Source organism: Oncorhynchus clarkii, chromosome 6 (assembly GCF_045791955.1).
Source record: "Oncorhynchus clarkii lewisi isolate Uvic-CL-2024 chromosome 6, UVic_Ocla_1.0, whole genome shotgun sequence".
NCBI classification, from domain to species: domain Eukaryota; kingdom Metazoa; phylum Chordata; class Actinopteri; order Salmoniformes; family Salmonidae; genus Oncorhynchus; species Oncorhynchus clarkii.
Window position 1 is genome coordinate 18,492,081 of NC_092152.1, and position 23,623 is coordinate 18,515,703.

General features: G+C 43.2%; 1 protein-coding gene across 1 annotated transcript in view; it reads left to right on the forward strand.

Moving 5' to 3' along the window:
- Positions 1-23,126, forward strand: part of LOC139410698 (neurotrophic tyrosine kinase, receptor, type 2a) — a 55,757-nt gene extending 32,631 nt beyond the window's left edge. Inside the window, exons 13-18 of the mRNA XM_071156108.1 lie at positions 5,232-5,417; positions 9,262-9,392; positions 10,819-10,991; positions 13,219-13,459; positions 17,456-17,614; positions 21,288-23,126. Of these exons, the coding sequence (XP_071012209.1) occupies positions 5,232-5,417; positions 9,262-9,392; positions 10,819-10,991; positions 13,219-13,459; positions 17,456-17,614; positions 21,288-21,473 (1,076 nt within the window). The 3' untranslated portion in view covers positions 21,474-23,126. The remainder of the gene's footprint in view (positions 1-5,231; positions 5,418-9,261; positions 9,393-10,818; positions 10,992-13,218; positions 13,460-17,455; positions 17,615-21,287) is intronic.
- The last annotated feature ends 497 nt before the right edge of the window (positions 23,127-23,623 follow it).

The window sequence follows — 23,623 nt, forward strand, 5'->3', positions numbered from 1 at the left end:
TGCCGCCATCCCTCCTTTTCTCTGTGTCTGTGAGATCAATAGATCACTTCATGTTTTCAGCGAGGTTAGAGGTGCGTTTAGAGAGCAATATGCTCCGGTTACCCTGCTGGAGGGCAAGGGGGCAGGCGTGGGGGTAGGGGAGGCTCTTAGGGCCAGAGGGATGACAGGACACTTTACCGGTCATCACTGCCGGTTAGCACTGAGAGTGTAATAAGTGGACGAGAAACACATTGTTCCTCCTGCCTTCGTGAACATATCTCAAATACCTCATACCCCTGCACAGTGATCTGGTACTGGTACACCCTAGCTCCCTGCACAGTGATCTGGTAGTGCTACTACCTGTATATACAGTGGGGAGAACAACTATTTGATACACTGCTGATTTTGCAGGTTTTCCTACTTACAAAGCATGTAGAGGTCTGTAATTTTTTATCATAGGTACACTTCCACTGTGAGAGACGGAATCTCAAACAAAAATCCAGAAAATCACATTGTATGATTTTTAAGTAATTCATTTGCATTTTATTGCATGACATAAGTATTTGATACATCAGAAAAGCAGAACTTAATATTTGGTACAGAAACCTTTGTTTGCAATTACAGAGATCATATGTTTCTTGTAGTTCTTGACCAGGTTTGCACACACTGTTGCAGGGATTTTGGCCCACTCCTCCATACAGACCTTCTCCAGATCCTTCAGGTTTCGGGACTGTAGCTGGGCAATACGGACTTTCAGCTCCCTCCAAAGATTTTCTATTGGGTTCAGGTCTGGAGACTGGCTAGGCCACTCCAGGACCTTGAGATGCTTCTTACGGAGCCACTCCTTAGTTGCCCTGGCTGTGTGTTTCGGGTTGTTGTCATGCTGGAAGACCCAGCCACGACCCATCTTCAATGCTCTTACTGAGGGAAGGAGGTTGTTGGCCAAGATCTCGCGATACATGGCCCCATCCATCCTCCCTTCAATACGGTGCAGTCATCCTGTCCCCTTTGCAGAAAAGCATCCCCAAAAAATGATGTTTCCACCTTCATACTTCACAGTTGGGATGGTGTTCTTGGGGTTGTACTCATCCTTCTTCTTCCTCCAAACACGGCGAGTGGAGTTCAGACCAAAAAGCTATATTTGTGTCTCATCAGACCACATGACGTCCTCCCATTCCTCCTCTGGATCATCCAGATGGTCATTGGCAAACTTCAGACGGGCCTGGACATGCGCTGGCTTGAGCAGGGGGACCTTGCGTGTGCTGCAGGATTTTAATCCATCTTTGAGACTGTGGTCCCAGCTCTCTTCAGGTCATTGACCAGGTCCTGCCATGTAGTTCTGGGCTGATCCCTCACCTTCCTCATGATCATTGATGCCCCACGAGGTGAGATCTTGCATGGAGTCCCAGACCGAAGGAGATTGACCGTCATCTTGAACGTCTTCCATTTTCTAATAATTGCGCCAACAGATGTTGCCTTCTCACCAAGCTGCTTGCCTATTGTCCTGTAGCCCATCCCAGCCTTGTACAGGTCTACAATTTTATCCCTGATGTCCTTACACAGCTCTCTGGTCTTGGCCATTGTGGAGAGGTTGGAGTCTGTTTGATTGAGTGTGTGGACAGGTGTCTTTTATACAGGTAATGAGTTCAAACAGGTGCAGTTAATACAGGTAATGAGTGGAGAACAGGAGGGCTTCTTAAAGAAAAACTAACAGGTCTGTGAGTGCCGGAATTCTTACTGGTTGGTAGGTGATCAAATACTTATGTCATGCAATAAAATGCTAATTAATTACTTAAAAATTATACAATGTGATTTTCTGGATTTTTGTTTTAGATTCCATCTCTCACAGTTGAAGTGTACCTATGATAAAAAGTACAGACCTCTACATGCTTTGTAAGTAGGCAAACCTGCAGTGTATCAAATACTTGTTCTCCCCACTGTAGCTCCCTGCACAGTGGTCTGGTAGTGCTATTCCCTGTATATAGCTCCCTGCACAGTGATCTGGTACTGCTACTCCCTGTATATAGCTCCCTGCACAGTGATCTGGTACTGCTACTCCCTGTATATAGCTCCCTGCACAGTGATCTGGTACTGCTACTCCCTGTATATAGCTCCCTGCACAGTGATCTGGTACTGCTACTCCCTGTATATAGCTCCCTGCACAGTGATCTGGTAGTGCTACTCCCTGTATATAGCTCCCTGCACAGTGATCTGGTACTGCTACTCCCTGTATATAGCTCCCTGCACAGTGATCTGGTACTGCTACTCCCTGTATATAGCTCCCTGCACAGTGATCTGGTACTGCTACTCCCTGTATATAGCTCCCTGCACAGTGATCTGGTACTGCTACTCCCTGTATATAGCTCCCTGCACAGTGATCTGGTACTGCTACTCCCTGTATATAGCTCCCTGCACAGTGATCTGGTAGTGCTACTCCTTGTATATAGCTCCCTGCACAGTGATCTGGTACTGCTACTCCCTGTATATAGCTCCATTCTTGCATTTTATTCCTCTATTGTGTAAATCGTTTTTCGTTGGGAAGGGCTCGTAAGCAAGCGTTTCACGGTCAAGTCTACACCCCTTGTATTTGACACATGTGGCAAATAAAATGTTATTTGATTTCCTCACTGTGTTTTAAGAGATCATCACCTCGTTTTAATGACACTGACAGGCACGATGTCCTTTTAAGCCGTTTAATACACTCCATATGTCCATAACCCCAGCAGCCCTCTAATTCCATATCTAATAAATGTCCGTCCATCCGTCCGTCCGTCCGTCAGTCAGTCTGTCTTAAGGAGCGCTTAGCGAGCCAGAGGAGATCAATATAGTAACAGAGTCTCCGCCCCCCAGCCCACCCCTGCATTAGAGCAGCTATGTCTGTTAAAGTGTGTTAGGTCAGGACCTGACCCCACTTATGACCCCCGTGGCCCACCGACCTGTTCTGTGCCCCCCACCCCTCCCCTTCCCTCCTACAGGCTAAATAGGGTTTATAACGATCTGGCCCTAGACCTCACCACTAATGATGAGTCCCCCCGACACACACGCTTACAGCAATAACCTGCTTAGGATGTGGTGTGTGTGAAATAAATCATATACAAGTCATATACAGTACATCACCTAACTGTCTGTTGTCTACCAGGCTGTCTACACTGCGGGTCAACCTGATTACACCAGCCATTCTTGCAGGATCACTGCTCTCAGTTAGAGAAAATCCATACATATGTCTCCAGTCAGATCCAAGATGGATGCCTCTCTGGTATCCACAATGCATTGCAGTGACGCCAGTACTGCACAATGCGGCTGCGTAATGGTTCTTCCAGAGGAGGTGGAGGAGGCGTAATGGTGGCACATAATTTGAGCACCCACGGGGGAGAGAGAAGCCTGTTTGTGGTGAAACCACTCAACACATTATCGGTGGAGAATCAAAGAGCTCCCCTGTAAAGCTCTACCGTCAGTGCACCGCTTGAAACTCCACGGACGGTAGCCACCACAGAGGAAAGCAGAGCAGGACTGGACGAAAAGAGGTCCGATGTTTTGAAATTGTAAACTTTAGATGGATTATCAAACCGCCAGGAGGCAAGCCTCACCGTTTGTCATGAACTAGGACCCCCATAGAGGTTTTCCTGGTGAGGAAAACACTCCAGGCCCTAGACAACAAGAAATAAGGTCAATCATACCACTAGGTAATTATTCCAATCGTTAACCTGCCAACCATTGCTCCACTAGGGTTAACCCTCTTGGGGGAGATTTTAACTAGCCTATCTTGGTAAGGGTCACAACAATACTTTTCATGAGTCTTGCAGTCATTTGTCAGGGATTGTGTTGCTTCCTTTCAACACAATGCTGGAGGTCACAGAGAGTAGAGGTCATGGGAGCTAGTTTGGACAGATGTGCTTTGACCCCATTATTCATGTTTCACCACAATCTGGTGATCAGTGTGCATAAATGGCAGCATCCACCCACACTGTCACATACGCTCGCACACACACAATCTTATAAGCCTACTGAGAGACAATCCCTCTTTGTTTCTCTGTCCTGTTCTGTTGCCTCCTCCTGCTTAGGAATGCACCACTGCTAGTCCTCTACTGCTCCAAAACAACACTGTGGTGTGTGTGTTTAGATATTGAGACTGTGTGTATGAGAATAAAATATGAATTGTTTATTTTGGGATAGAACTGTAAACCAGAGAAGAAACCAAATTTGGTCCACAGATAAATGATACGTCATTCTCTCCGTATTCACAAAGTACTGTATCAACACATTCTTTCTCATCATGACCTAAACTACTATTGTACATTCATTAGCCCTGAGGGGAGACAATTGAATGGCATTTTGGAGAGTTTGTTTCCTATCTTCCACCAGTTTAAAGGCCACATTTCTGTTCGTGGGACAGATGAGAAAGAGGCAATCCTTGACATTAACAAAAATGTACTCAAACATACTGTATTTAACAATATTTGAGTATTACTTGTGGTAACATTGCATATAAAATGCAGTTATACCCATATTACGTACATTGGATATGGGTTTTGACATGCACATCTACGGACGGATATAGTGTCTTAGGTTAGGGAGGTTAATAATATCATGATGATAATGTGATCAGTGATACCTCATATCTCAGAAACTCATGAACAAGGAAGGATGTGGTGATTGGTATGGAATTGAGCCTCATACTTTTTGTAAAAACAAAAACATGCCTCCTCTTCCATTTTTTAAAATTTCATTCTTCCACTTTAATTTTCCTCAAACACCACTTCTGCTCATCTCCTCTCATCTTTTCTCTTCTCATCTCTTCTCTTCTGTTCTCATCTCTTTCCCATTTCTCTTCTGTTCTCATCTCTTATCCCATTCTTTTCTCATCTCTTCTCCCATTCTCTTCGATTCTTATCTCTTTTCCCCTTCTCTTCTGTTCTCATCTCTCCTCTTCTATTCTCATCTCATCTATTCTGTTCTCATCTCTCCTCTTCTGTTCTCATCTCTCCTCTTCTGTTCTCATCTCTCCTCTTCTGTTCTCATCTCATCTCTACTGTTCTCATCTCTTCTCTTCTGTTCTCATCTTTTCTCTTCTCTTCTGTTCTGTTCTCATCTCTTCTCCCCTTCTCATCTCTTCTCTTCCGTTCTCATCTCTTCTCTTCTATTCCGTTCTCATCTCTTCTGTTCTCATTTATTTTTTTCTCTCTTCCTCTTCCTTTTAATTCCACTCTCCTCTCTCTCCTCTGTCTCTCCTCTCGCTCTCTCCTCTCTCTCAGGTGCGTCATCGGTGATCAGTAATGATGACGACTCGGCTTCTCCTCTCCACCACGTGTCCAATGGCAGTAACACTCCGTCCTCCTCTGAGATGGGCCTAGACGCAGTCATCATCGGCATGACCAAGATCCCCGTTATCGAGAACCCTCAGTACTTCCGCAGCAACAGCATGCTCAAATCAGACACCTGTGAGTACAACAGGACCATGGCTTACACACACACGCGTGTATACACTCACAAGACACACATACAAATGGCTTTCATTAACACCAGTTCCTTTTAATGGGAAACAAGATATAGCCTACTAGACTGTAGCAAATAAGAATAGCCTGCAGACTAGGAGATCTCAAAGGATCTGAGTGCTGACGTCACCATGAATCTGTTGCACCGACACATAGACGCCATCTAAGAACCCACACCAGAATGTACGTATGTGTGGGTTGCCTTAGCAACACTCTCTCCGCTGCTATGGAAATGGCACTGGAGCTGCTGATAAAATGTGTTGAGTGGGACAGGCAGCGTTCCGTGTGTGTGTGTGTGTCAATCACACTTGTTAGCTGTGTAGTTGGATCTATCTAATCCATCAAATTAGAGGTCATGCTTCTTAAAGAGGACACAAGTTCCTGAGCAGATGATGTACGGAGGCATCTACAATAGGACTGTGTCTCTGTGTAGGTCTGTGTTATACACAGTGTGTGTCTCCACTGTCTTTACCTGTCTGGGCCAATGCTGAGAGAGCTGTGGTCTGACTTGTGTCCTCAGCAAATCCCCAAAAGAGATTTATGAGCCTCAGAAAAACATAAAATGTCAGTCACTACTGTACAGCTGTGTGTGTGTCTGTGGTGTGTCTGTGTGTGTAAATGTCGTATTCAGTTTGATGAAAAAGAGAGAAACGATGTAGGTAAGGTATTATGTCAGGAGAGTGGGTGTGACTCTAATATCTTAGAAACAGATCAATAGCCTCCATTAATTTGTGCACTCCATCAGAGTGGACAAAACTCATTAAGAACAAGAGATGCACGCACACACACACACACACACACACACACACACACAGCATTCGGAAAGTATTCAGACCCCTTGACTTTTTCCACATTTTGTTACAGCCTTATTCTAAAATTGATTAAATAGTTTTTCCCCCCTCATCAATCTACACACAATACCCCATAATGGCAAAGCAAAAATAGGGTTTTAGACCCTTTACTCAGTACTTTCTTGAAGCACCTTTGGCAGCGATTACAGCCTCGAGTCTTCTTAGGTATGACGCTACAAGCTTGGCACACCTGTATTTGGGGAGTTCCTCCCATTCTTCTCTGCAGATCCTCTCAAGCTCTGTCAGGTTGGATGGGGAGCGTTGCTGCACAGCTATTTCCAGGTCTCTCCAGAGGTGTTCGATCGGGTTCTAGTCCAGTCTCTGGCTGGTCCACTCAAGAACATTCAGAGACTTGTCCCAAAGCCACTCCTGTGTTGTCTTGGCTGTGTGCTTAGAGTCATTGTCAAGTCGGAAGGTGAACTTTCACCCCAGTCAGGTCCTGAGCTCAATGGAGCAGGTTTTCATCAAGGATCTCTTTGTACTTTGCACCGTTCATCTTTCCCTCGATCCTGATTAGTCTCGCAGTCCCTGCCACTGAAAAACATCCCCACAGCATGATGCTGCCACAACCGAGCTTCACCGTAGGGATGGTGCCAGGTTTCCTCCAGATGTGACGCTTGGCATTCAGGCCAAAGAGTTCGATCATGGTTTCATCAGACCAGAGAATCTTGTTTCTTATGGTCTGAGAGTCCTCCAAGCGGGCTGTCATGTGCCTTTTACTGAGGAGTGGCTTCCGTCTGGCCACTCTACCATAAAGACCTGATTGGTGGAGTGCTGCAGAGATGGTTGTCCTTCTGGAAGGTTCTCCCATCTTCACAGATGAACTATAGAGCTCTGTCAGAGTTACCTTTGGGTTCTTGGTCACCTCCCTGACCAAGGCCCTTCTCCCCCGATTTCTCAGTTTGGCCGGGCAGCCAAACTGGGAAGAGTTTTGGTGGTTCCAAACCTCTTCCAATTAAGAATGGTGGAGGCCACTGTGTTCTTGGGGACCTTCAATGCTGAAAAAATGTTTTGCTACCCATCCCCAGATCTGTGCCTCGACACAATCCTGTCTCGGAGCTCTACGGACAATTCCTTCGACCTCATGGCTTGGTTTTTGCTGTGACATGCACTGTCAACTGTGGGACCTTGTATAGACAGTTGTGTGCCTTTCCAAATCATGTCCAATCAATTGAATTCACCACAGGTGGACTCCAATTAAGTTGTAGAAACACCTCAAGGATGATCAATGGAAACAGGATGCACCTGAGCTTAATTTCGTGGCTCATAGCAAAGGGTCTGAATACTTATGTTGATAAGGTATTTTCATTTTTTATTTATTTTTATACATTTGCAAACATTTCTAAAAACCTGTTTCCAATTTGTCATAATGGGGTATTGTGTGTAGACCTCTGAGGAAAACATTTATTTAATTCATTTTAATCTCCATCCTGGTCTCTGGGTTTAGAAGGCTTATTAGCATTGTACTGGAAATTGTGATTTACAAATGTATTTTCATCAAGTTGTTTACTCTTCTCCTGTGGTATGTCTCCCATTCACCAATGACATCAGAAAACAGTGACTAAAGTCTAAAGCCAACCCCTACACCACCGTCCCGAAGTGAGGCTTTGGAAAAGCCACAACTAATTAGCAAAAACTCTAAGGAGAATGATAGACAGGGGAAGGGGTGTGGTTTTGTCTCTTCTTGACATGTATTCACTTTTGGTAAATATTTTCTTAACTCTTCTTGAACTGCACTGTTGGTTAAGGGCTTGTAAGTAAGCATTTCACCGTAAGGTCTACACTTGTTGTATTCGGCACGTGACAAATAAAGTTTGATTTGAACTTACTGAGAATGATACGTGTAGTAAATGTGTGGCGTTTGGTTGTGGAAATGTACATTTACTGTACATGAATTGGCAGGAATGGTTGAGTTGTATGGTTGTAATGACTGTAATGATGGAAATAGTTGCGTTGTGAGTAGAACGTGTTTGAGTAACAGAGCTATATGATAGATTTTAATATGTGTGTATAAAGAAGAGAGTTAGTAAGCAGTGGTAGTGAGTTGTGGCTTTTTTGGGTAGATGTTTAGGGAATTGTGGGTACTTACATAATTCCCTGAGCTGTGGTTATGACAGATGTGATGTCATCAGGTTAACACACACAAGCACACCCGTACACACGCACACACGCACGCACACACACAGGCACATGCACACACACGAACACACACAAACAAAGCTGTGCTCAGGTCTTGAGTCTGTACATTCTGGCCTAATGGCCTACGCTCTCTCTCTACCTATCTCTTTAATATTGGGATATGGTTCTCAGTAAGTTAGTGCAGCTCGATACAGCTTCAAAGTCTAGCCCTCTGCAATGCAATAGACTGAGTGGTGAGCTTTCCTTCAAATGCATTTCTTAATCAGATCAGAAATAAATCTTGACGTTTTGTGTCCTGTTTCTCTCTGAAGACGGTAACCTGCTGATGAATATGTTTTGGTGTTCTCCACTGTCCTTGTGCTATAGAGAGTTAAGTGGGTGCAGCTCTGGGAGAATCCCGCTACTGTATCAACACCAGCCAGATTTCAGCGTTTGTTCAGTCAAAAATCGCAATTTCAAATAGACGTTCAAACATCTATTTCTGACGATTCCCACATGATAGCTATTATGCTGAGAGACGGAGCTGACATGATGTTACTATAATCACAATAAAAAGACGCAATGCACAACTAATTGTGCAACTTTTACTTTTGAAAACAGTGATCAGACAATACAGCTCATCACGATCAATATCAAGACAACAAAATAGTAGATAGATCATTCGGTACAACCAATGACGGCTCCCAGTCCCCTAATCCAACCATATATCATCATCTCTTCTCAGATATATACTGATTACGGCATTCATATTCAGAAGTCACACTGATATATGTAATAACTAGGTTCTCTTTGTGTTGCAGTTGTCCAGCACATCAAGAGACACAACATAGTGCTGAAGAGGGAGTTGGGAGAGGGGGCGTTTGGGAAGGTTTTCCTGGCTGAGTGCTATAACCTGTCTCCTGAGCTCGAAAAGATCCTGGTAGCCGTCAAGGTAACGCTGCTCTTTCCAGTCTATCACAACCCACTGTAGGCTACATCGTTTGGCCAATTTCCAAATGGACCCCCAAACCCTACCCCCTAGATACTCCTGTAGGAAAATCGGCCAATGGCCTGCTTCCATCAAGAATTCCAGCATTCAAAGTATGTGGTGAAATTAGATCTTATAGCAGAGTTTTAATTAAAAAAACATGGCATGGGAGAGAACCCCCTCCTCATGACTTCCTGTCTTTCCTTCCTGTGTCCCACCGCATTCTAAGTGTGAAGTGGGGCTTGAGTGGCAGGGCAGTATGTCCTGTATCTACTAGAAACCTGCCATTGAAGGTGATAGATGTGACTTTGCACTTTCCGAGTTGCCGCTTCTACGGTCTAACATAGTCATATCCACTAATGGTAGTGGTTTTACATGCAAACATTGGACAGGCATGCACAAGCATGCAGCCATATAGGCTAAGCTTCCATGTTTATGGTCAAACTCACAAGGGAGTCATCGATCACGATACGGAACAGTAGTGACATTAGCTAAGGCGTTGGCAGTCATGCAAGGATGCTAGCAGTCACACAGGCGATTTAATTCTCCAACGTCCCGGCAGTCATACAGCGTCATAGGTAACTCGCATTCAGGAGTGACTTTCCTGAAATCTTTGTAGCTAATTCGGCACTTTTACTCCTCTGGACAACCCAGCCGCGAGAAAGTAACAATGCCAAATCAATGTTTAGTGGTCAATCTTCTAGTTGTGAATGAACTTCAGAATTTGTCTAAGCACTTTAATGTTCTCATAGTGGCGTGGGTCTGGGTTGTTAAGAGAAAGAAGGTACCATGTTAGTTCTGAGGCTTTTAGGAAACTCATCCACTTCCAGTTCTGTTCTGATCAAATTGATGAGTTCTGTTTCCTGAAATCTAATTGGTTGAAGATGGGGGTGGAGGAATCTCTTTTTCTGCCATCTCAGCGTTCTAGCTGGGGGTCAGAACAGAGGGTCATCCTTTGGCTTCCTTAGCTCTCTCCTGTTCCTATTACATTTCCTGAAACACTCTCTCTCGCCTCTGCACTTAAATCGCTATGACAGATTTCATGATTTACGATCACTAATGCAAAGATCAGAACACGAAAACCAACCACACTACTTCTGTAAATAACACTGAACTTACTATACAGAAGTATACAACATCTCTGCTTGGTCATTACCAACAAGATACAATTGTGGGCTATGGTTAAGTTCCTATAACTCACTTTTACTTTAAGAGTTACTTATGTCTGTACTTGGTGGATTTGAGCCAAAAACATCTTGTGGCAGAATATTCCCAGTAAGTAGTCTCTGTGCACAGTGTGCAAAATGTTTAAGTATGATGTTTTCGGTGTCTAACAAACTACATTTTGAGTAAAAATTGGATAGCAACCTGTGTGTGTTTGTGTGTTCAGACCCTGAAAGAGGCTAGTGAGAATGCAAGGAAGGACTTCCACCGGGAGGCCGAGTTGCTGACCAACCTGCAGCACCAGCACATTGTCACGTTCTACGGTGTGTGTGTGGAGAGCGACCCCCTCATCATGGTTTTTGAGTATATGAAGCACGGGGACCTCAACAAGTTCCTCAGGTAAACCATTCTGTGGGCACATTCATATTAAGGCCCGATTCAGACTTAGACAATTTATTCCTTTCCTATAGACTCCTTTCCTACACACTCCTTTCCTACACCCTTCTCAGTAGGTGGTATTCAGACTTGCCTTAAGCAGGTGTGTAAGGCAAGTCTGGTTCCCTTGCACGCACTGAATATATTTAATTCAACTGCTGAAAACCCTCCCACTTGCTGGACAACAGATTTTCTCCTGGAGTTTTAATTCAATTGGGTTTTCAGTACATTTATCTTAAGGCATCCCTTTAAATAAGATGTATCTTTAATTAGAATTTTATCAACAGACTCACAAAAATACATAAAGAGAACTGGTTCAGAATACAGGGATCAATGAAAAAAAGCCATCTAAATATATGCATACTCGTCTCAATTTCAGCACCAACTGGTAGATTTTAAATTACTCTGATCTTGTAGATTATTTAGGCAAATTTGGGGGACAGGAAAGAATGTATGACATTTTCTTTTGAAGTATTTTTGCACAATATATATTGATGAATCCAAAATACAGTGGCTTAATTAATCTTGAAGGTTGTCATATTCAAGTTGAATCCATGAAATATTTGAAGGTAGAAAAAAGTGTACAATAGGTGTTGACCAATAGTCCTAGAAATCTACCCTAATCATGGAACTGTATGGCAACGTTTCAGTCATCGTGAACCATGTGCCAGGCTCCAGGTTTAACCTGCTAGGTGTGGTTTGAGTTCCATAATGATTCAAATAGGCTACATGTCCCAAATTATTGCACAACGTTAGCCTAATATAATCCACTAATGCTAGCAATCCTCAGGAACAACTACATGGACATGACAGAGGAAAGAAAGGTCAACTTAATTGAATGATGCAAAAGGAAACTAAATTGACCGTTACAAATGTTTGTGGGTATTACTGATGGTGGCCTCCGATAGTGGCAAATATTTAACATGATACAAATTGTAAAATAAAATGGAGAAAAGCCCAGGCATATAATTAAAACATTCTAAACTGCATACATCATTTTGGCAGGCTTGGCCCTAAAGAAGTCTATAGCTTGGGTCTCCAAATTTCATCCACACAGATTATGAGGGCATGCAATACAAATTCTGAATAACGGTACAGCTATTTATACCCTACTTAACTGTGGAAAATGGGCCGCAATACATGTCATTTTGATATGATTTTCAGTTTGCTTCCATATAACTGGTTTCACATTCGTCTTCTGGGATCATAAGGAAAAATAATCTAAAACAATTTGCTATGTGTATTTTCAATCCCCTTCTCCAAACGGATGACTAATTTACCTAGCTCTCATCAATAGTTCTTATCAATTTATAAATGACAGAGCATGGAGAATGCTTTAATTTATATTCTAAAAAAGTAAGTAGATGCTTTTTCCATTTGGAACCGGGAAGTTCACTAGACCTTATTCATGGATTCCTCTTGCATAAAGGTGGTGGAATTATGAGGGAATTAAGTCAAAGTCAGAATACGGCGTATCTGTATACACACCTCCACCACAGATTCATTTCTTTGATCTCCAACCCCAATGAATAGCGGGTTAATGGCATACTATTCTAATGCTTAAGTTAAAGGTCCGAATACGTGTAAGTGCAGAAAATAGAATTACGTTCCATTTCCGCAAGTTTAAAGATGCACTATGCAGAAATCGCACCGTCATTTCCTGGTTGATAAAATCCTAACAGTTCGTCTCTTTTCAGTTTATAGTGTAGAGAATCATTGTACCATCTAAACTGCTGTGAAATATATTTTACGTAACCAAAAATATGGTATTTTTAGCTGTTTGAAGCTGGTGTACCAAACCTAAAGTACAAGATGGAAAAAAATTTACTTAAGAACGGGAAGCATAGAAATAACACACATAGAACAGATATACCGCTTCTTAGACCTGCTTTCAATGAGAATGACAGATCTGTAACTCACATTTCTATGTAAATTTGGTCGGGTCGCCCAAAAAGTTAGATATTGCAGCTTTAACTCGGGTCGGAATCGCCCCACCACACCACCACTGCATAAAATCCCACTAAATCTCTATTGACTGATGTTGGTCATGATCTATTTCAATGAAGCCATTACAGAAAGTGAGTTAAAACTCCCAACCCAAGAAGTAAAACATTTATAAATAAAGTTGAAAATGAATGTCACCTTTCAGGTTGTGATTCGGAATTTCAATGGAATTCCTCTCATTCCGTAGGGCTCACGGTCCCGACTCCGTGATGATGGGTGACGGTCCGACCAATAGGCCCGTGGTGTTGACCCAGTCCCAGATGCTGCACATCGCCCAGCAGATTGCTGCAGGCATGGTCTACCTGGCCTCCCAGCACTTTGTCCACCGAGACCTGGCCACACGTAACTGTCTGGTGGGAGAGAACCTGCTGGTGAAGATCGGTGACTTCGGCATGTCCCGAGATGTGTACAGCACGGACTACTACAGGGTAAGTGTATGTGTCGCCCTCTTTTTTCTTGGCCCCCTACTACTTCCCTTTGCATGGGCCTCTCTCTCTCCCTGCATGGGCATGAATCAATCAGTAGGCCCTGGGCCTGGTATGTTTAAAAATGTGTTCTTAACTGACTTGCCTAGTTAAATAATGGTTAAATAAATAAAAATGTAAAAAATCTAGAAGATGAAAGCTGCATAGAGCAGTGTTTCTCAACGTTCTATGTTCCACTGGACCAGCAGGCTATATAGTCTGCCTACGTCTCAGAACTGATTCAATAACAAATAGTATTGAATTGGTACCAGCTAACTAACCAACCAAGTATTTAACTAACTGATTGATTGGTCGGTCAGCGGCAACATTCTTTATGGACTGTCCCGAACGGGAGGTTGAGAAACACTGCAGAGGCCTTATAAGTAGATGTCAGTGTATAGATGTAACAGACCCTGTCTCTTCCACACATTCTCCACCTGCTTCCCTGCCTCCCCCTCTCTTTGATTTCACTATTAGTGTGTGTGACAACATACAACTGCTATACACCTCCCCATATACACACCCACACATACACACCCTCTCAGTAAAGTTAACCACTGGAGGAGTCGCCATAGCAACGGGCAAAGGCAGCACAGAGCATAAGTTATATCAGAGAGTCCCTATGAAAAAAGTAATTAAATAACTTATATTAGTATGCAGCTCCACTACTACAAAGAGAGAGAGAGAGCAAGAGCAAGAGAGATAAGGGGGAGGGTTGGGGCAAGTGAAATAAATCAACACAAATAAAGATGCAAGGAGGGGTATGGGAGAAAACAGAAGAGAAGGAGGGCTTCAGAGTGGAGAGAAGGGACTGAGTGTGGAGAGAAAGACATGAGAAAAGAGAGAGGAGCCAATGATAGAGATATGCAGAGAAAGAGACTGAAAACTGCTTTCCCCAAACAGTTGGGTGAAAGAATGATGAACAAGGATGTAATAGGAGGGATCAAAAGGTAGACCAGCCCAAGTTGCTTCCTGTCTAGAGATTATGCCTGACAGTGGCTGCATCTGAAATGGTACCCTATTCACTATAGTGCCCAGTGATGTCACATTGCACCCTCCCAGGGCTTTGATGGACAGCTGCGAAAGCCAACCAACCAACCAACCCACCCACCCATCAACCCAAGAGCAGCCTCTTTTATAATTTCTCTTTAATCCACATGAATACACAAACCTGTATGCTCTTTAATTACAGACCGACAGACAGGGCTTCATTGCACCCACTCCTGGGTATAAAAAACACAGTAATTCCCAGTAGAATTACCATCTCCATAGAAACACAGGGCAATTCAGTTCAGTCTACTGGAACAAGGAGGAGGAGTAGTCTCCTAGTGAAGCCCCTCCCATGCAGCCAGTCTAAAGCATCCCAAAAGGTCTCTTTCAAACCCGCCTGGTTGCCATGGATACCGCGGCCTCTAAACTCTAAATTCACAATTCCTTGTTTTCTTCTTCTTTGAGGTTTTCTGGCACAGACAAGCAGTGGGTTAGTTATAAATATTCATTAATAATTCTGAGAGCAATAAGATCTCATGGTCTGACTTCAATATTCAACATATTTCTGTCAAGACTCGGCGGTTAAGTTTAGGCATTCATTCCGACTGATTAAGGTAAGGGTTAAGGTTTGGGATAGGGTTCAAATGGAAGGTCAAAAAACAAGTGCCTAGCACGGGGATGAACCCGCGATCCTCGGAGCTGTAGCTCAGATTGAACCCGCAGTCCTCGTAGCCATAGCTCGCATTTTAAGCCCTTCCTCTATCCCCAACCACAACGCCCTAGCAAGCCGAGAGCCTACTAGATGATATTGTTAATAGGCGCTCATGTTGCCCCTAAGAATACTGAAGTGGATCTGCCTCGACCCGGCTGGAGAGAGAGCTCTATTGAGCTCTAAAAACCATAAAACTGCTTCTCTTAATATTTGATGAACTCAGGATGTTAAGAACAATTAATCAGGGGCTTTTCTACCTCACAAAGTAACACACAAATGCACAAAACACACACATGCACACACAGAGAAACACAAACAAGCACACACACACACAATCAAACATGCGCATACACACAGAGCCATATACACAAGCAAGCACATACAAACACAAGCAACAAGCATACACACAAACACAAAAAGTGGAGACACTAAGATCAGGAAAGCAGCATTAATATTTCAAACTAAACCACACTAACTAAATGAGACACTCACTGGATGTTGGCCTCAACCCCACTTGACCGTGAATTTATCGCAACAAACATACACACACAGTATCTCTCCTTGGAAACTCAAGTGGGGTTTTAGTTATGTGAAAACACTTAAAGTGAGTTATGTGTTGAGGAGGAGGAAAGAGCCTTTGAGAAGGCGGACTAGAGCTAGATTGGTTTTCACAGAAAAACACACACCGGTGATGACTATCTCTTGGCTTTAATGGACTAGTAAAGTAAAGGAAAAGACCATTCAGGGCTGAGTGGGCGACAGACAGCAGTGGCCAGTCACAACTTCCTGTCTTGCGCAGTGTCTGGGATGGTAAGGGTCAGGGACATATTTCAGACATGTATTTTATTGCATGGGTTATTGTTAGATGATTGCTTGTTTGTCACATTAACTATGTACCTTGCTGCAGCAAGGCATTTTGAAAAACTGAGCATAACCTTTTAGTGCTCATAACTATATTTGTCTGTGTTAGACACAACAGTTGTAAAAAAAATGTACCCTATTATTTTACCATTTGCAGTTTTGAATAACTGCGTTTCTTTTATGTTTATTTTATTTGCACTTTATTTTAGAGTACTGTTTCAACCAGGGTTGGAACCAAAATTATTTTCCAATCATTTTGTTCTGAACAGAACCATTCTTTTTTTGTTGTTCCGTTCTACTGTTCCGACCAGAAAAATACAATATTGAACTGATTCCAACCCCCAAAATGTAACGGTTTATGTCATTCCTTTCTAAATCTCTGATATATATTTTTCTTTATTTAGCTCAACATTAAATGACTTCACCAATCAGTGAGGATAGAGCAGCTTAAGCTTGCTATGTAGTGGGCAAGCTATAGTTGTTTAGTCTACATGCATTGGACAGACAAGTGTAGGGCACGAGATGTGACTAACATTTTGTGTGTGGGAAGAGCGAGAGAGCGTGGAGGAGAAGGCTTGGCTTGAAGCACTGGGCATCTTGTTATGACATGCATTATCTGAATTAGTCCCACAGAATTATACCTATGGAGGAGCGGCTTCTATATAGGATCTTCCGAGAGTTGTCTTAACTGTGGACCCAAGCTTGTGTGTGCACCAGAATTAAAATAAAAAACATATCTGGTCCAGTGTGAAAAGTGATAAATATAGTATCCTTAACTAGCATTGAAAAAGTGAATCCATTCTTCTCTAATTAAAAATTGGACTCCCTAATTGCTGAATCCTGCTTGTAACGTCAATAGGGTACAGTAGCCTGTTTCGTGGGGGGAGGGGCAGGTAGCCTGGACACACGCTGGCAAGGGCTTTGCATAGGCACTTTGTTGCGTTTTATTGTGGGACTGGAAAAAATGCCCGGAATGTAAAAGAACGTTATTAACCAGTTCCCATGCTTTTAAAAATAACGGTCACTTTTGTTCACATTTCTTATTCTGTTCCTCAAAATGTCGTTCTTTTACGATTTTTGGTTCTGAACCAGTTCCAACCCCTGGTTTCAACTGGCATTTATTGACCTAATTTGTGATTGAAAAGTATGGGATTGAGATACCAATGGGTTGGGGTTAGAGTTGCATTCTTACCTCAACGAATGCAACACAACTGGTGACTAGCTACCAAAGGATGCATAGTTGCGCTTGATTTAATAAATTGCAAAGAAATAAAACATAATTTGAAGGTCATTTATGTTTTATGACCATTTTACCAAGTAGTTTCACTGAAAATATATTGTCATTTCTGTACCGTTCAAATAAAGCGTCCAGGCTGACTGTGTTTGTGTTAATGTAGGTGGGGGGTCACACCATGCTGCCCATCCGCTGGATGCCTCCAGAGAGCATCATGTACAGGAAGTTCACCACGGAGAGTGACGTGTGGAGTCTGGGCGTGGTCCTCTGGGAGATCTTCACCTACGGCAAACAGCCCTGGTACCAGCTCTCCAACAACGAGGTCAGTCTCACCTCTAAGCTAACCGCAACCCTAACCCCAACTCTGACTATACTCTACCTCCATCGTAGCCTGGGTGCCAGTCTGTTTCTGTTCTCTTGACGCCACCTTACAACAGTTCCATGAGGAAATGGCAAGAAAGCAGAACAGACTAGCATCCAGGCTACCGCTAACTGGAGTCTACCCTCACAGTCATTCTTTTGGCAAAGCTTTCCAACAGAATGGCCAATTATATTTTACAGTACTTTTAACACCCAACCTTGACCCTATCCTGGTTGTGACTGGATGGAGTACAGCTACGACCGGAAGTGACTTTTCTTAGCAGGTTAGGACAACATTTTAGCTAACCCTAACTCTTTTCGTAACCTGCTACGCTAATTATTCTAACCTGCTACGTAAATTCTCCTAACCTGCAACGAAAAATCACTGTTGGTCGTAGCTGTGTTCCACCTAGTCAGAACCCCCTAACCCCATCTCTGGTTACTTCCCTAAAAAAGGCTGTAACCCCCTAACCCCAAAGCCAAATTGACCCCTAGCCTTAGCTTATACCCCCAAGGCACGTGTATAGATCTGAAAGGCTTCCATCTGGTCTATCAGATGGCAAGATGGAGCTACAGTGGGGCAAAAAAAGTATTTAATCAGCCACCAATTGTGCAAGTTCTCCCACTTAAAAAGATGAGAGAGGCCTGTCATTTTCATCATAGGTACACTTCAACTATGACAGGCAAAATTAGAAGAAAAAAATCCAGAAAATCACATTGTAGGATTTTTAATGAATTTATTTGCCAATTATGGTGGAAAATAATTATTTGGTCACCTACAAACAAGCAAGATTTCTGGCTCTCACAGACCTGTAACTTCTTTAAGAGGCTCCTCTGTCCTCCACTCGTTACCTGTATTAATGGCACCTGTTTGAACTTGTTATCAGTATAAAAGACACCTGTCCACAACCTCAAACAGTCACACTCCAAACTCCACTATGTCCAAGACCAAAGAGCTGTCAAAGGACACCAGAAACAAAATTGTAGACCTGCACCAGGCTGGGAAGACGGAATCTGCAATAGGTAAGCAGCTTGGTTTGAAGAAATCAACTGGGGAAGCAATTATTAGGAAATGGAAGACATACAAGACCACTGATAATCTCCCTCGATCTGGGGCTCCACGCAAGATCTCACCCCGTGGGGTCAAAATGATCACAAGAACGGTGAGCAAAAATCCCAGAACCACACGGGGGGACCTAGTGAATGACCTGCAGAGAGCTGGGACCAAAGTAACAAAGCCTACCATCAGTAACACACTACGCCGCCAGGGACTCAAATCCTGCAGTGCCAGACGTGTCCACCTGCTTAAGCCAGTACATGTCCAGGCCCGTCTGAAGTTTGCTAGAGAGCATTTGGATGATCCAGAAGAAGATTGGGAGAATGTCATATGGTCAGATGAAACAAAAATATAACTTTTTGGTAAAAACTCAACTCGTCGTGTTTGGAGGACAAAGAATGCTGAGTTGCATCCAAAAAACACCATTCCTACTGTGAAGCATGGGGGTGGAAACATCATGCTTTGGGGCTGTTTTTCTGCAAAGGGACCAGGACGACTGATCCGTGTAAAGGAAAGAATGAATGGGGCCATGTATCGTGAGATTTTGAGTGAAAAGCTCCTTCCATCAGCAAGGGCATTGAAGATGAAACTTGGCTGGGTATTTCAGCATGACAATGATCCCAAACACACCGCCCGGGCAACGAAGGAGTGGCTTCGTAAGAAGCATTTCAAGGTCCTTGAGTGGCCTAGCCAGTCTCCAGATTTCAACCCCATAGAAAATCTTTGGAGGGAGTTGAAAGTCCGTGTTGCCCAGCAACAGCCCCAAAACATCACTGCTCTCGAGGAGATCTGCATGGAGGAATGGGCCAAAATACCAGCAGTGTGTGAAGACTTACAGAAAACGTTTGACTTCTGTCATTGCAACAAAGGGTATATAACAAAGTATTGAGATAAACTTTTGTTATTGACCAAATACTCATTTTCCACCATTATTTGCAAATAAATTCATAAAAAATCCTACGATGTGATTTTCTGGATTTTCTTTCCTAATTTTGTCTGTCATAGTTGAAGTGTGCCTATGATGAAAATTACAGGCCTCTCTCATCTTTTTAAGTGGGAGAACTTGCACAATTGGTGGCTGACTAAATACTTTTTTTGCCCCACTGTATATCCATAAAGCTTGTATATCAGATACTTACTGATCTATACTGAACAAAAATATAAACGCAACACGTAAAGTGTTGGTCCCATGTTTCATGAGCTGAAATAAAAAATCCCAGAAATGTTCCATACACACAAAAAGATTATTTCTCACAAATGTTGTGTACAAATTTGTTCACATCACTGTTAGAGATCATTTCTCCTTTGCCAAGATAATCCATCCACCCGACAGGTGTCGCATATCAAGAAGATGATTAAACGGCATGATCATTACGCAGGTGCACCTTGTGCTGGGGACAATAAAATGCCACTAAAATGTGCAGTTTTGTCACACAACACAATGCCACAGATGTCTCTTGAGTTTTGAGGGAGCATGCAATTGGAATGCGGACTGCAAGAAATGTCCCCCAGAGCTGTTGCCAGAGAATGTAATGTTAATTTCTCTACCATAAGCCGCCTCCAATGTTGTTTAAGAGAATTGGGCAGTATGTCCAACCGGCCTCAGAACTGCAGACCACGTGTAGTCACGGCAGCCCGGGTTCTTCACCTGCAGGATCATCTGAGACCAGCCACTCAGACAGCTGAGGAAACTGTGGGTTTGCACAACCAAAGATTTTCTGCACAAACTGTCAGATACCGTCTCAGGGAAGTTCATCTGCGTGCTCGTTGTCCTCACCAGGGTCTTAACTTGACTGCAGTTTGTCTTTGCTCACCTTCGATGTCCACTGGCATGCTGGAGAAGTATGCTCTTCACGGATGAATCCCGGTTTCAACTGTACCGAGCAGATGGAGGCGTGTGGGCGAGCGGTTTGCTAATGTCAACATTGTGAACAGAGTGCCCCATGGTGGCGGTGGGGTTATGGTATGGGCAGGCATAAGCTACGGACAATGAACACAATTGCATTTTATCAATGGCAATTATCGTGATGAGATCCTGAGGCCCATTGTTGTGCCATTCATCCGCTGCCATCACCTCATGTTTCAGCATGATAATGCACGCCACATGTCGCAAGGATCTGTACACAATTCCTGGAAGCAGAAAATGTCAAAGTTATTCCATGGCGTGCATACTCACCAGACACGTCACCCATTGAGCATGTTTGGGATGCTCTGGATCGATGTGTACGGCAGCTTGTTCCAGTTCCCGCCAATATCAAGCAACTTCGCACAGCCATTGAAGGGGAGTGGGACAACATTCCACAGCCTGATCAACTCTATGCAAAGGAGATAAATGGTGGTCACAGCAGATACTGACTGGTTTTCTGATCCACGCCCCTACCTTTTGTTTTAAGGTGTCTATGATCAACAGATGCATATCTGTATTCCCAGTCATAGATTAGGGCCTAATTAATTAATTCAATTTACTGATTTCCTTATATGAACTGTAACTCAGTAAAATCTAAGAAATTGTTGCATTTATATTTTTGTTCAGTGTACATGAAGTGATCCTAACCTTGTGTCTCCCCCACACCCACAGGTGATTGAGTGTATTACACAGGGGCGTGTCCTGCAGCGGCCTCGCACCTGTCCCAAAGAGGTGTACGACCTGATGCTGGGGTGCTGGCAGAGGGAACCCCACATGAGACACCACATCAAGGATATCCACAGCTTACTGCTCAACCTAGCCAAGGCCTCTCCTGTCTACCTGGACATCCTTGGCTGAGAGAGAGAGAGTGTGTGTGTGTGCGCATGGTTGAGTGTGTGTTTGAAGCTACGATCAAACTCTTTAAGGCAATCAGAAGATTCCCCAACTATTCCCTTGTGCCCTACCCTACCCTCCCTCTCATACTTTCTTCCTACTTCTACTCTGTCATGCATCTCTTTACCCACCATCTATTTTCTTCCTACTCAAGAGACATTAAGAATGGTTTGCAGTGGGAAGGCTTCTCCCATTTCTTCAAAGGCTTTTTAACGGCGCCTAAATGGTCTACTGTAAATGGCTAAGAGGGCTGTACTATAGTATATACGAGCAGGCAGTGGGAGGTGCCATTTGGTCCAATTGGTTTCTGGAAACTCCATCCTTCTGTAAATAAAACCCCTGGAGTCCAGAATAGGTGCCTCCACTGCAGATGGGTGATTTTGTCTCTGTACATACCGGACATACAGCTACCAGACCCCAGCGATGTCCTGAAAAGACTTGAGATGCATTGCACCATCTGAGGAGAAAATAGAAGCAACCAGACTATTATTTCCCCTCATGTCAACAAGGCATGACATAAGACATTTCCCCTCATGCTGACAAACAACAACAAATGAAATGCTATAACTAAGTGGTATTCAAAGTCAGGGCAACAAATGGGGGTTGGGGGGACCAAAAAATTAAGAGCACAGATTATTGTATGGGACAATATAAGATCATTTGAAAAACATTTTATTCAGTATATTTATTTATTTGTTTATTTTCATTTTGGTAAGATATGAAAATGCAATGAATTTAATGTTAATTGTGAATGTAAAAATTCTATGATTTTAAGGTTGTGTCATAAAATTTTGGTTGGGGTCGTGAGAAATTCTTGGGGGAAAAAATGGGATCCTCATAAATTCTGATGAAAAAATGGGGTCCTCACTAAAAATGTTCTAACTGAGAAAGAGAGTTTGGGCGGGGTCTGTGTGAGATGGTCCTTTCATTGTTAGTGGTGAGGATCTCTGTTTAGGCGTGGTTGGTTCAACTGTGGTAGAATCATGACACACACACACACACACACATCTCCACCCCCTACTACATAAACACTCAAAAGGCTTCTGAAGGAAATTTAATTGTGCATGTTTTATTATTTTAGTCCTGGCCACAGTGCTTTAGCCACGCAGCCCCAGCCCTTGTCAGTAATGGTGTAATGTATATTTCATTAAGGAGCTCATGTTGGCCATTAGCACAGTCTCCCCTCAGACATGTAAGACATTGTTTTATGGGAGGGAAAGGAGATGAGGAAGTGGGGAGAAGGAGAGAGAGACAGCGAGATAGAGAAGAGTGAAGAGGGAGAGCACGAGGCCTGAATGTCTGCAGGGAAATAGAGAGATAACATCCATCATAGTGCGGTCTGGACAATTTTAGAACCCACAGCTCTTTACTTCACACACCTCGCATTTCTATGGGCTCCTCAACCCCCCCCCCACACAGCATTTTATTGGTTTGGTCATATGCTCATTGCTATTTGTTTTGTTTTATTTATCATTTTTGATATCTACTGTATGTTCACCATGCCCATTTTGTATTTCTTGTAAATTCTTTGTTCTGAATCGAGGTCTGAATCAAATTCAAAGTGAGTGATTAAATTGATTATGCTGACAGTATTGAGTGTGTATGTGTATCCATAATAGTGCATACAATGATGTTGTGCATTACAAAGCAGCATTGTGTGCATGGGCCTTCGGTGTGGGTGTAGTTGGCAGTGAGAGATCTGCCAGTGTGAGAAAGAGCACTGTGTGAATACGAATGTGCCATCGAACTAAGGGACCACTCTTAATGCTCTGTGTGGATTTATCCTACATGAACTGGCTAAAGTGGGACATGGTAATGGTTGCTAATGAGGGAAGAAGCTATCAGAGGACTGCAATGGAAGACATTTCTATGGAACTCTCTTCCATCACAATGGACCCAGTCTGAGTCTACTGTACATCCTAGTCCAGTTACTGTTACTAATGGAGCCTTCCCAGAATCCTCTCTGTTGTAGGGTCCACTTACCGATATGCTCTAGGCATCGATACGCAGTGGTATCGATCTCTTTGGTCAGAAATTGACATCTCAAAAGGAACTGACAATCACAACCTTCAACAAGTGACCTGTTGCATAGTTACAAACCTCATCTAGTTACA